We start from the raw sequence: 13,683 nt of genomic DNA on the forward strand, positions 1-13,683 counted from the left end.
TTTTCACTATCAAACAATTAAATATAAATATTAAATTAAGTATATTTAAAAGGTATTTGAAAAAAATTCGACACATTTTTTTAAATATAATAACTCCAGTATTAACAATACAACACTAGTATTATAATAAAATTCTTCAGATAGTTCTCATTCAATGTCGACGTTTTGTAATTACATAAATATAACTGTTGAAAATATAATAAAGAACACACCACATCGGCCAAATATTTTATTAGTATAATTTATTTACATTAACAACATGCTTATAATATATACGTTAAACAGAAATAAAAATACAACTAAAGCATAAGTATGTATTTATGTACATATATTTTTAAAAAATTGTGAACCTTTCTAAATTGATAATGTTCTTTGGTCGTACAAAGGGCAAATATTTATGCGATTTTTATTTCACAATCTTTGTTAACAAAATAAAAGTAGGTAAATTATAACATCAATTCAAAACAAATGATATTTTTTAAATCATACATAATTTTATGATTTAAATCAAAGATACATATCTCAATGAAAGTTAGGCAGGTCAGATTGTAGACAGAATATATGTATACATTGAGTCCACTGTTTCAATCCTAGACTGAAGACATTTTAAAAATTACCAGTACTCATTCAGTATCATTAATCCACCTTTAAATTAGTCCTGCCTAACTGTCGAAGCGACGGCCTTCCGAATCCATATATCAGTCAAAATATAACTACTATTTGTCATTGAGTAGTTAATAAATGCACTCAATTCAACATAAACCAATATATATTTTACACACTAAAACAACACTGTATGTAAGGTTTACTAAAAATCAGGACAACAGGGATGGGCCGAGATCGTTGATAGAATAACATCAACAGCTAAAGTAAGCCTCCCAGAGTTTTCAGTTTAGAAAACATTTAATAAATTGAATTCAAGCCTCAAATACAGCTGAAAATTGTGAATGTACTGCGATTATAGTGCACATTAAAGCAGTCGCAAGTCACGCACAGATAATCGCACGTGAATTTACGACACCAAACGTTGTTAATTCGAGTCAGAGCCAATCTTCTTCATCAGAAACAAACATATGACAAGGGCGAAATCCTCCAGCTGATTACATATTACACCTATTTACGTTGAGGATTATGTTAAGCGACTACTCACAGAATGTATGATCATTTGTAGCAAATCAGCTGTTAAATTTCTGCCCCGTTGTACAATTTTCTCTTGTTATGAACAATACAATCAATTTACCATATGTTTTCTTCAATGTAGAGTTGAGCCTGCTAGTGGATATGAACTTTTTAATAGGAATTATGTATAAAGAAAAATCTGTACATGTTTTAATTCATACAAATAGTAAACAAGTTTTTAGAAAATATTTAATAATAATTTATAATACTGTTTTCGGAACTTTGTGTTCGAATTTATATTCCGTTGAAGTTTTAGGCTTATACATAGTATGTAGGCGATATGGCGAATCCATTGTTATAGCTACACGAGATTTGCTTTCTCCTCTTTGTCGACATTGATCTGAGCGGCCTTCTCCATTTCGAGCTGTTTGAACCGAGCATATAGTGCACTTGCTCCGACCACAACGAAATTAGATAACCACCATAAGAACGTTTTACTGTCATTATACCAATGGGTAGCTATTACAGTCTGAGCGCAAGCTTTAGCTGTGCCAGAAATGTTATGCGTCAGAGGAGATGTAACCTGTTAATAAAGAATCAAAATAAATATATATATTTGCATAGTGAGTCACTTCCAATTTCATTTCATTTTAACCCAAATAAAGTACTTGTGTTAGTGGGAGATTAAATCAAAAAGCAACAAATATTATTAAAATTCACCTTAATTTGTAGTGAAGTAACATAGCCGATTGCAAATCCACAAACACCCCCACCAATCATTTGAATCCAAAAAACATAATTATGAATATTTTTAAAGTGCAACACCTCGTGCAATTCTCCGCTGATCAGTATCAACGGTAAGAAAAGTATCATTGAATAAGCGTTGTTGTAATATGACAGCAAGATTACTTCTTGATTGACATGGGGCAGTATTCTCTTCGTGTAAATTGAATATAAAGACAGCATCAATGATCCAAGCACGCCGAAAATCGTTCCGTAGAGTGAGAACGAATCTGAAAAACGATCCAATTAGATTAAAACCGAATTGCGCAATGACAAAATTTGCAAACCAAGAAAATATTAACCGATGACTCTCTCTTGATCGACGCCGAGCCAAAATCCTAACACGATAAACCCACAACACGCTATACATTGCTTGGATGTCGACTGACCGAGAAGAATCGTTCCTAAAGCAACGTTGAAAACCGTTGTCAATGAACGACTAATATAATAGAATGCAACACCGACGTATTGTAAACAGATGTTATTAGCTGCCACCATCCCCGTGAACATTATAGATAAAGGTATAACCTAAAAAAGACAAAATATATAGTAAAAAACTCTTGAATGTATTAAATAGTTAATGCTGTACCTTTTTCATTGTATCTATGTGCCATGGAGTACCTTCAGGAAATTTATACATTCCTGGAATGCCTTTGGTCGTACTGAAGGTCCAACATATCAAAAAAGATACTACACATTGAAACCAAGTAATAAATAGTGGAGCGCTCAGCCCTCCCGATTGACTGCTTAGTAATGTTTTGTTGACAAAGACTGTTGTCATCGACACAATCCTGAAAGTGCATTGATAAAAATGTGATGGTTAAATTTTCATACAAGTTTATGGGCGCGTTTTCAGTGTACGTGTCTTTTTTTTTTTGTTTATGATTAGTTTTGAAAGAAAAATATACCAATAAATAGCGACCACGAAAAATATGTTGATGTATCTTTTACACAAATCATTTTCAGACTTCATGATTACGTCAGTGTTGAAAAGCGGGTAAAAATTGGCAGTTTATTGCAAGGAGACACGTAGCCATCTGATAAGTGTCAACGGGCCGGCTTATCACTTTTGACACATACTTGTTTACGTGATCGAAACATCTATTTAGACAACCTATACCTTGAATACGTTTTTGAATTTTGATTATATTTTTGGGTTTAATTTCAGGTCCAAGGTCCAGACAGTGGAAAATAAATTTCTCAGGAGACTAAATTTTTCAATTTTGTCACACTGAAATTTGAAAGTCCATAAACATTGATTAATTAATTTCATAATATTGTAACGTGGGAACACGGGAGAGAGTATTCGCTGACTAAGTGCATTCGGGGTGAAAATTTCGGTACAGAAAACTGCCCAAATATTGCTCAACAAATACTTTTTTATACGAGATTTAGGCAGTTTTCTATACGGCAATTTTCCTGTGCGACAAATTTTGTGTGACAGGAGATCCGCGCGAGCGATTTTCATGGTAATTAGATTATTAGTCACATTGCGGTGGTGACAACGACAATTTTTGCCATTAAAATCGCGAATACGCAATATTTGGTACTCAAGTTCTCGTTAGTATGATAGTTATGGTTCGGTGATTATTAGTCAAATGTGAATTGGTCACAGGACAACCGGTCGCTCTAGATCTGTCACACGTGATCACCCGTTACGAGAAAACTGGTCACAACCTAAAACTGGTCACGATAAAACTGGTTGCACCCTAAAATCGATCAACCAGTTTTCTTGTGACCGATTTTAGGGTGTGGCCAGTTTTAGGATGTGACCAGTTTTAGTGTGACGGGTGATCACGTGTGACCGATCTAGAGCGACCGGTTGTCCTGTGACTGGTTCACATATGACTAGTAGTCCGTTTACCGATAGTTATCGTTAGTATGATGGACTTTTCGGCTGCCAGATGTTCCGCTATAGAGATTTTAGTGACTTTGTGACCAGTGCTTTGTGACCAGTAATCACTGAACCGATTTTCATAGCGGCGGTTATTTAGTATTCCTGGTAGGGATTCACATTTGGGATGTAATCACCGACTCATATTTATTTCTCGAAGTTGAGTATTTTTAGATGTGGCAGCACTATATGTCAAATGAGGGATTGAGGTTAGAGAAGCAGTTGTCAAAAGTTGAATTCGGTTTGATTGAAATGGGTGAGCCTGCCAGTGCGAGTGTTAGGTTGCAACTTGGCAATAAAACATTAGTTGAGATGAAGGTCGGGAGTGGACGTGAACAGTTACAGAACTTGCAAAAAGACATCAATCAATTCCTCACTGAACTCATCGTTCAGCAATCGGGTGACCAGCCTGGTATCATTTCAATCAGATACATAGTAGTAAAATACTAATAACCGTTAAACAACATTAAAACCATTTCTGTTGCTTTTAGGCGAACAAGGAAAAGATGAAATAATGGACGAAGATTCAGATTCTGAAACGGATGATAACAATCCTGATATAAAAAAAATGAAAATGGCCTGATAGTTTTTATGCAAATCACACAATATTCATTGGAATTTGTTCATTTTATGCATATAATATAAAATTTATACTATCCATGTTAACATATATGTAATTTATTTTTTTAAAAATACAGTATTTTTATTGAATATTTTAAGTTTTCATATTTGAATTCTACCTATACTATACTTAACTGTGACACTTATATAATATACAATCATTTTAAAATTTTTAGTATTGATTTAATTTACATATCTAATCTATAATTTGGAAAGAGACTTTGTATGTATGTAAATATCCTTGGTCTTCGTCGTTTTCGTCGTCGTCGTCGTCGTCGTCCGTAGATCGGTGACGTCATCGAACACGTGATTCGATTTGAATATTCATATTTGTCATATTTGAATATTCAGTGGGTCAAACTTAGTAAAAATTGATTTATCTCAGCTCCGGTAATTGTTTTGTTGCTCAGTATAATTTGAGTTGCATGATATATCTACAACATCTTTGTAATTTTCACTTAAACATTGACATCAATAAATCATTTTAGTTTGACTTGTTTTAGATCAATCTTTGACTAATCAACAAGCGAACGGAAACGTCTTCGATTCTTATAACGTTAAAAATTCTTGCGAAACCTCAACATATGTATTGTATTTCACACCATTTTTCTTAACTTGACTCCTTGTGCTTGATTTCAAGCACACTTACATTAAGGTGACCATTTGTACTGATTTTACCCGTACAGTACTGCCTGGTAAGTCGTGAGATAAAATCAGTACACTGTTTTACTAGCCTCTTCTTACTTCGCTTTCTTATGTAATAGAATTTTTAATCTAATAAATTGATAAATATACAAATTTTTCGGCGAAAGTGATGTCTCCTAACAAATGCACCAGCCGAAGGATTTTTTACTTTGATGAACAATATATATGTAGTCTAGTAATAAAACGAAATTGAATATTGAAATCTTAAAATGTTTGCTAATCCCTTTTTTTTAACCAGTCTTGTGTAGAATTATATAAGAGTAATCAAGAAAATGAATTCATTTTTTCATAAATGTGCGTCCATGATTCTTTAATCTTCGTTTTAAATAATCGAAGTATTTAGAAATATGTTTTTGGAAAAACCTTTCTTATTCATCTTAACCCTTTGACCGCTGACGTCTTTTCTGTTGAAAATCCGTCATGCTGAAAATTTCGCCAACATTTCCAATGTAGGCGGGGTACGATGTGTTGACCGTATCCCGGCCTAACGAAACACTGTTGTGTGGTTCAAAGATGGGGTCACCAATGTAGGCGGGGTAGCGATGTGTTGACAGCGCTGTTGGATGATCAGAAGGTTGCGTAGATCACGTCGGATTAGTACCAATGTAGGCGGGTTACATGTGTGTTCCGACCAAGTCTTCATGGTCAGCTTTCGTGGCGTTACGACCAAAGGAGCCGTTTTGGAGGGAGATCGGCGCCGAGCGCGCGTACCCGCCCCCTATTCGTTTTCCGCTTCGGTCGAGTGAACATCTCTGTTCGCTACCGAGTTTGTTCCCACCACCGAGTCCCGATCAGCTCAGCCTGGATCGGCAGACGATACTGTAAGTACAGCTTCAGTATACGTCCGGTGAGAAGTGAGGAAATCCTGGTCTTTCTTCGTCGAAGTCAGATCACGTAGTCACGTGAGGAGTGAGGTTATCATAACCTCTCGAACACGTGCGCGCTAATTTCACGACGGACTCCCCCCCCCCCCCCTCTGCTTGATCTCTGTATATACATATATATATATAAAATACAGTCACCATACAATCAGAATTATAACCTGTTTTCATTACTATTCAATTTCCCGCCTTTGTCCCGTATCACCCTCACTTACGCACACTGTACGAGAGAGAGAGAGATATACATCGAGCCGAGCCGACATCAGCAGAGACCAGACCACCGACGACGAAGGAAGGCACCTTGAGGAAACCAGCCCCGCCCACGCTTACCACGAGCTTCTACAAAACCGACTTCCGGGGTGCTCTCGAGTTGAACATCCCTGGAGTCTGTACATTTGGTCCTTCGATTCCGTATGTCTTCAGAGCTGGTCTTCCAACGTCGTCGAATCCAGGTTGGTCGTAATTAGCATTTTTCTGTTGTTGTTGCTATTTTTTTTGGTCGTCAACGTCCATTTTGTTTTTTCCCGCGTCCATTTTTTCCTTTGTTTGATTTCGTCGCATTTCAATAATGGCGTCTTTGAGTACGCTTAAAAATACGCGGAAAAGAATTCGCGCTCGGTTAACGAGAAACGCGAATCAATTGGGGGACGATCTGAGCATCCTCGAGCTCAGAATCAGGCTCGAAACAATCAGACCATTACTGTCTGAATTCGAAGCGATCCAAGCTCAGATAAACGAGCTGGACCAAGAAGAGGCGCAGGCCTCCGAATCCGTCGTGGACCTATTTGATAGGGAGCATATGGCCGCCTTCGTGCGATGCACCGAAGCAATCAATTTGCGTGAGCCGCAATTGAGCGCTTCACCGTTAGATGGCGCTAACCTCACAATGTCACCTGTACCGCAATCAAATTCGGCAATAAAATTGCCCCGTTTGGAGTTGCCCACCTTCGAAGGCAACGTCCAAAATTGGCCGCTTTTTTCACAACGCTTCTTGGCCGCTATGGCCGGCGAGAGTTCGCAAATCGCCCGGTTCCAATACTTACTAGGAAGCCTAAAAGGAGAGCCCCAACGTTTAGTTGACGGCTTGGAATTAGCTTCAGATTCATTTACGAGCGCGTGGTCCATTTTGGATCAACGCTATAACAACAAAAAAATTGTTGTTCAGTATCACCTTCAGGCATTGCTTGAAGCCGAGCCAGTCGTGAGCAACAATCACGTCAGTCTGCGTCGTCTCATAGATGATGCCAACATGCATGTACGTGCGCTCGTTAACTTGGGCGTCCGGGTCGAGACCTGGAACGAGATTCTGGTGATGTTTATCACCAGAAAACTCGACCGGAGTACACTTCTGCAATGGGAGCTTCAGACTCCCAAGTATGAAGACTGCACGTTTAGCAAAATAATGCATTTTCTAACGTGCCAGTGCCAATCGATGGCAAATGCCGACTTCGTCTTAAAAGGCGAGTCGAATCCTCGACCAAGAACCATTACGAATCCGAAGGCAGCAGTTCTGCATGTGAGGAGGGAACGCCCCTCCTGCATGAGTTGCAGCGGAAGTCATTCTCTGCTAGCCTGTCCATCATTCCGCCAAATGAGCGGTGATGAGCGTAGGTCGAACGCCATAAAACGTCGACTATGTCTCAACTGCTTGAGGCCAGGGCACATAGTTCACGCGTGCCAAACAAAGCAGAGATGCTTCAAATGCGGTCATGCCCATCACACCATGTTACATGACTCAACTCCATACCAAACTTCGCCTTCAAATAAGGCCAAACATTATCGGAGCCCCAAGAAATCAGACCACGCCAAACCCGTAAAATCATCGTTGGTTTTACACTCGGTGAGACGCGTATCGTCTTCTCACACCCGAACTGTCCTGTTATCCACCGTGGAAGTACAAGTTCGCGGCGGAGATGGGCGTTCGCACAAGGTTCGAGCATTGTTAGATAACGGCTCCGAACTCAACCTCATCTCTGAAGACTTAAGAAGGCGACTCGCCTTAAAGTCGAAAAGGATGGACGTCAACCTGGTAGGAATAGGTTCAAATAGGACGTCCATTACTAGTGGCGCGGTAATTCGAATTCTACCGCGCATCCCCAATCAGGGCTCCAGTGTTGATCTCGATTGCGCAATCATGCCCGAGATCGCGAATCAACTTCCATCGCGCAACGTGTCCGAGATTCGGAGCCATTTGCCGCTTCATCTCCCCCTTGCCGATCCGTCATTCGATATTCCCGGTACAGTGGATATGGTGATAGGCAGCGACGCCTATCATGCGATGTTACGCAATGGCAAACGTACCATTTTAGTTCCCTCCAAGTCACGCGGTGACAGAGGAGGACGCATCGCGATGATGAATACAGCTTTCGGCTGGATATTGGGCGGCTCTCTAGAAGCGCCCACAGTTTCAAGCGATTCTCGGAATTGCCATCACACAACGGGTCGTGATCCGTTATCTTGTTTTGGCGCGAGACGTCCAGTCAAGACAGTTACGCGTCCCCTGGACGAATCGCGTATTTCCGCGGTACGAAGATTCCGCTTGCCGAAGCGCAATGTACCCGCGCCCTTTAACCCTCACATCTTTCGACCTTCCCAACCCAGCTCCCATAACTCCTGGCCAGTTCCTAGTTGGCGCACCACTAGTTGCGCAACAGCAGGAGGATCTGGTCGATCAACCCGGAGCGAGGGTGCTACCGCACCAGCACATGCAGCAGCGGCCCCTGGCAGACAGGGGCACAGGAGTAGGTCCTACTACTCCTCCATCAGCAACACCAAGCGAGCAGTCCGGCGAGTAGCTCGACTGCCAGTCGAGCAGCACTCAGTGAATTTGTGCAACGGAGTGGCGAGCGTTCATAACGTCCCACATTAAAGTTGGCGCGTTATTTGTATCTGTGTTGTGGATTCAGTTTATGTGTTTTAACTTAAGTTTTTGAGTTGCTTTTCTTTTATGCTTCTCTTGTTGGTTTGATTGGTGCTTTGTAATGGAGCTATCAGGATAGATTGGGACATATAACGGTTGAACAATATTGTTACCTAGCATTGGTGTTGGTTATTTGTTGGTGTTTTGGTTGTTTGTTTGTCTATTTTTTGTTTGTTTCTTGCCGGCTTAGTCAGCTGCTTATGTAGGATGGGAAACTGACGGTGGACTAATGTTATTTTGTTTGCTGACTGGGTTATTTTGTTGTGTTGTTTTTTATTTTGTTGTTATTTTTTTGCTTACTTGCTTGGTTTTTGTGTATTTCATTAGTCGCTTGTGCACCATTAATTCTTGTTTGTTTTGGAATTCGATCCTCTGACTTCCAACGGGGGGAGTATGTTCCGACCAAGTCTTCATGGTCAGCTTTCGTGGCGTTACGACCAAAGGAGCCGTTTTGGAGGGAGATCGGCGCCGAGCGCGCGTACCCGCCCCCTATTCGTTTTCCGCTTCGGTCGAGTGAACATCTCTGTTCGCTACCGAGTTTGTTCCCACCACCGAGTCCCGATCAGCTCAGCCTGGATCGGCAGACGATACTGTAAGTACAGCTTCAGTATACGTCCGGTGAGAAGTGAGGAAATCCTGGTCTTTCTTCGTCGAAGTCAGATCACGTAGTCACGTGAGGAGTGAGGTTATCATAACCTCTCGAACACGTGCGCGCTAATTTCACGACGGACTCCCCCCCCCCCCCCTCTGCTTGATCTCTGTATATACATATATATATATAAAATACAGTCACCATACAATCAGAATTATAACCTGTTTTCATTACTATTCAATTTCCCGCCTTTGTCCCGTATCACCCTCACTTACGCACACTGTACGAGAGAGAGAGAGATATACATCGAGCCGAGCCGACATCAGCAGAGACCAGACCACCGACGACGAAGGAAGGCACCTTGAGGAAACCAGCCCCGCCCACGCTTACCACGAGCTTCTACAAAACCGACTTCCGGGGTGCTCTCGAGTTGAACATCCCTGGAGTCTGTACAATGTGTGTTGACCGTATCCCGGCCTAACGAAACACTGTTGTGCTAGTTTTATAAAGTTTTATTGTTTGCCTATGGTTGTACAAAGGTATGGTATTTGTGGGCAAAAGTATGTCGTTCAGCGGTCTCTGGATATGGTAGAGTGTCGCTGGCTCAGCATTCAGCTATGTACGGAAGGTCTCTGGATACGGCAGTGTGTTGCTGGCTCGTCCGGCTGGTTGATCTTCCAAGTCCGCGTAGTGTAGTGGTGGCTGGTCAGGAGCTGTATGTTGACTGGTCTGCTGCTGTGTGTCGACGCTTGCTGCTGTGGGTCGACTGGTCTGGTGCTGTGTGTCGACGCTTGCTGTTGTGGGTCGACTGGCGTTGTTTGCGTTGTACCTCCTTTTATATGGTTTCTGGAATGCTTGGTGGAAGTGGTTATTGACGCGTACGAAAGGAATTTTGTTTTCGTCGAGGCGTCGAATTTTCTGGAATGCTTGATGGAAGTGGTTATTGACGCGTACGAGAGGAATTTTGTTTTCGTCGAGGCGTCGAATTTTCTGGAATGCTTGGCGCCTTTCCGCTCGATGTATTTTAATGGTGGCGGCGTGTTTCGACCGTTTTGGTTCCACTCGACTGGTAGGGGCGTTCCGCTTGAGTTTAATATAACGACTGCAGGTGCATGTCGTCTGGGTTTCGGGAATGTAGTTTGTTGTTGCGGAATATTCTCGAATGTTTCGATGACGATGACGACGACGAGATTCCTACACCAACTAGAATTATTTAGAAATCCAATAGAAAACAAGTATAAAAATCCTAAATCACTACCCTAGATAACTATCGCCGAGGATTTTGAGTTTTATAAAGGTGTGCTTAAACTCTAATATATCTTGCAACAATATAAAATAAACAAAAGAAGTCTATTAATGAATGTATTTTTCCAAAACTAGTTCAATCTTCTTCATTGTTGTTAAAATGTAATGCTCACAATCTAAATGCCAAGCCACAATCTAAAATACTCAGCAGTTAGGGATTTCCATTGAGAAATTCTGCTATGGTTATAAATTCAGAAATTCTAGTGTAAACCAGTCTTAATAAACGTTTACAAATGAATGACATGGATTACACGACCCATGTTCAATGTAGTTTTTTTTTCAATGTTACCTGGAAAAGCTTAGCGGGTAGTATTCTTGTTTATTTTTTACATACTCAAAATACAACGCCTATCGGCGTATTTCAGGCTCATGGACTTGTTGATAAAACGCCGATCAGCTTTGTTCAGCATTCAAAGGGTTAATTTACATTCAATATATTTTCTTATAATGCATACAATGTTATCATTAGCGTATTCGAGAACCCAAAAAGAGGCTGGTTATCAAAAGAGTAGACGGATATTAATAACATTTTTGTGAATTCAATTAAGATTTGGTCGGCAATATTAGGTTTTTAGACTCCCACAGATTGACATTTACCGGTTCCATAACCTCAAAAGGCTGAACGTGAACGGTGAGCGATGGACGGAATTGGGAAAGAAGTGCCTTTCATTGCCGCTCACCGGCCACAACTCCAACTTTCGGGAGTCCCAGAGCACTTCTGGCCTCTGCTCTGCAAGAAACTATCAGACCAGATCTTCGACGCTGGCGATGCCTTCTCCCTCCTGCTGATAGACTACGAAGACTCGCCCAAGCAATATCACGACCCCACTTGGACCGTCCAAACCACTCGGAATATGAACGCTTCAGACTCCACTCAAATATTCCTAATCGACCATGCTTGGACCTTCCGTACTCACCTGGCCAGACAACAACTCCGCCAAGTTCCAGCCTTGGTCCAAAGATTGTCCAACCTCATAGGACTGCCCGACGATCCAGACGTCAACGAAGAGGAACTGATTCAAAAAATCTTCGACAACATCTGGAAATATGCCCAAACCTACTCATTAAACACCGAAAATATATCAACGGAAGACAGCATTCCAATCTGGTATATAATGGACGAATTAGGCTCTGGAATACAACATTCAGACGAGCCAAATTTCCGCTGTGTTCCTTTCATTCACTTACCAGAAGGAGTCACATACAGTCTACTCTTCCCAGTTAGGAATGTAAAAGCCGGTGACATTGTAACACGAAACTATATTGAAAACTTAGCCGAGAACGAAGAGCATCGTCGAGCTATGTTACTGCCGTGGCAAGAGTACGAAGAGAGCGACGATTACACTCAAAACGAACCTGATAAGGATTACTTTTTAAGCGGACACATCGAAGAAAGCCTACCGGATACGAGCCGAGCACGAGCGGCGAGAAATCCTGACCAAATATTAAAAGTCTTTTCCGAGTACCCGCGGATCAACGAGAACTTGACCCATCCTAGATTTGAAATAGTCGACAACGAACAGTCGGCAGATATTCTCTGGTTTACCGGACATTTCAAAATGTACAAAGAACTGAGCGAGATCTCGCCTGATAAATTCGTCAACCAATTCCCGTTTGAGAATGTGTTAACGATCAAAGATTTACTGTGCGTCATCGCCAGACGATCAACCAAAGATTGCAACAGTATCAAAGACTCTCCGGCTTGGTTGCCGAAGACCTTCAATTTAAAATCCGAATTAGACAAGTTCATATCTTACTACCGCAAAAGAGAATCACTCGGCCTAGACAATCATTGGATATGTAAGCCGTTCAATTTGGCTCGAGGTTTAGACACTCATATAACGGACAATATAAACTTCATCGTAAGATTGCCGTTGACCGGTCCGAAGATTGCCCAAAAATACATTGAAAATCCGGTACTATTCTACAGACCGGATTGTGAAAGTAAAGTTAAATTTGACGTACGTTACGTTATCCTATTAAAGAGTGTGCATCCGTTGCGTTTGTACGTTTATAAAAACTTCTTCCTAAGGTTTTCTAATAAGGCATTCGCTCTGAACAATTTCGACGAGTATGAACAACACTTCACTGTGATGAATTACGGAGATACTAACTTGTTCAGGATGATGTGCGCCGACTTTGTAACCGAGTGGCACAATCAGTACGACGGATACAATTGGACCGAAGTCGAGAACAACATCTACAAAATGCTACGCGAACTATTCGAACGTGCTACGATGAAACCGGCACCGTGTGGCATTGCCGAAAGTCCCCAATCCAGGGCATTGTATGCAGCCGATATAATGCTGGCTTGGGATAAGAACGACAAGGGCGAAACTATAATTCAACCCAAATTGCTAGAAGTCAATTGGATGCCCGATTGCAATAGAGCATGTCAATACTATCCCCAATTTTATAACGATATATTCTCAATGCTCTTCTTAGACGAAGAGCCTGAAACGTGCAAAGATATATCGACAATCAATTGAGGTTGTGATTTATTAAAATGATATACATATGTTAAATTGAAATCCTTCCCGTTCCTATTGTGTCACAAATTTTATACGAAATCATGTATAGAGATTGTTTTGTATGTTTAAATAAAATCTATTTAAAAAGGGCGTGTATTTAATTGATCAGTAATTTATTCAGCTTTTGATCAACAAAAATAACTAAATTGTCAGTAAATATTTCGAAATGATCAGTCGTCATATACTCAATTATTAAACTAAATAATCAATTGTTAAACCAAAATCATCAGATAATAAAATGAAACGGTCGATGATTATTATAAGATATCATTTAAAAATGATTTTTTCGTTTTGAGAGTCAGAAAATCGTCAGTGTTGCATTATGGCTCTTA

General features: G+C 40.7%; 2 protein-coding genes and 1 long non-coding RNA gene across 4 annotated transcripts; 2 read left to right on the forward strand and 1 right to left on the reverse strand.

Annotated features, from left to right (window-relative positions):
* Positions 1–214: 214 nt before the first annotated feature.
* nac (GDP-fucose transporter nac) lies at positions 215–3,005 on the reverse strand. Of its 2 annotated transcripts, none has more exons than XM_077440622.1 (5): positions 2,811–3,005; positions 2,492–2,693; positions 2,205–2,430; positions 1,840–2,132; positions 215–1,702 (listed from the first exon to the last, which is right to left on the reverse strand). In XM_077440622.1, the coding sequence occupies exons 1-5, from the start codon at positions 2,873–2,875 to the stop codon at positions 1,481–1,483; spliced, it is 1,008 nt and encodes a 335-aa protein (XP_077296748.1). In that variant the 5' UTR covers positions 2,876–3,005; the 3' UTR covers positions 215–1,480. The 2 variants fall into 2 exon arrangements, with proteins under 2 accessions (XP_077296748.1, XP_077296749.1); XM_077440623.1 differs by having other exon boundaries at positions 221–1,702; positions 1,945–2,132; positions 2,811–2,980.
* A 999-nt stretch (positions 3,006–4,004) lies between these two features.
* On the forward strand, positions 4,005–4,417 carry LOC143919379 (uncharacterized). Its single transcript, XR_013261226.1, has 2 exons — positions 4,005–4,208; positions 4,288–4,417. It is a non-coding gene; the product is annotated as an uncharacterized LOC143919379 (long non-coding RNA).
* A 5,910-nt stretch (positions 4,418–10,327) lies between these two features.
* On the forward strand, positions 10,328–13,428 carry TTLL12 (Tubulin tyrosine ligase-like 12). The gene has a single exon (XM_077440724.1). The coding sequence runs from the start codon at positions 11,459–11,461 to the stop codon at positions 13,307–13,309; it is 1,851 nt and encodes a 616-aa protein (XP_077296850.1). The 5' UTR covers positions 10,328–11,458; the 3' UTR covers positions 13,310–13,428.
* The last annotated feature ends 255 nt before the right edge of the window (positions 13,429–13,683 follow it).

The sequence above is a fragment of the Arctopsyche grandis genome, chromosome 11, assembly GCF_051622035.1.
Source record: "Arctopsyche grandis isolate Sample6627 chromosome 11, ASM5162203v2, whole genome shotgun sequence".
NCBI lineage: Eukaryota > Metazoa > Arthropoda > Insecta > Trichoptera > Hydropsychidae > Arctopsyche > Arctopsyche grandis.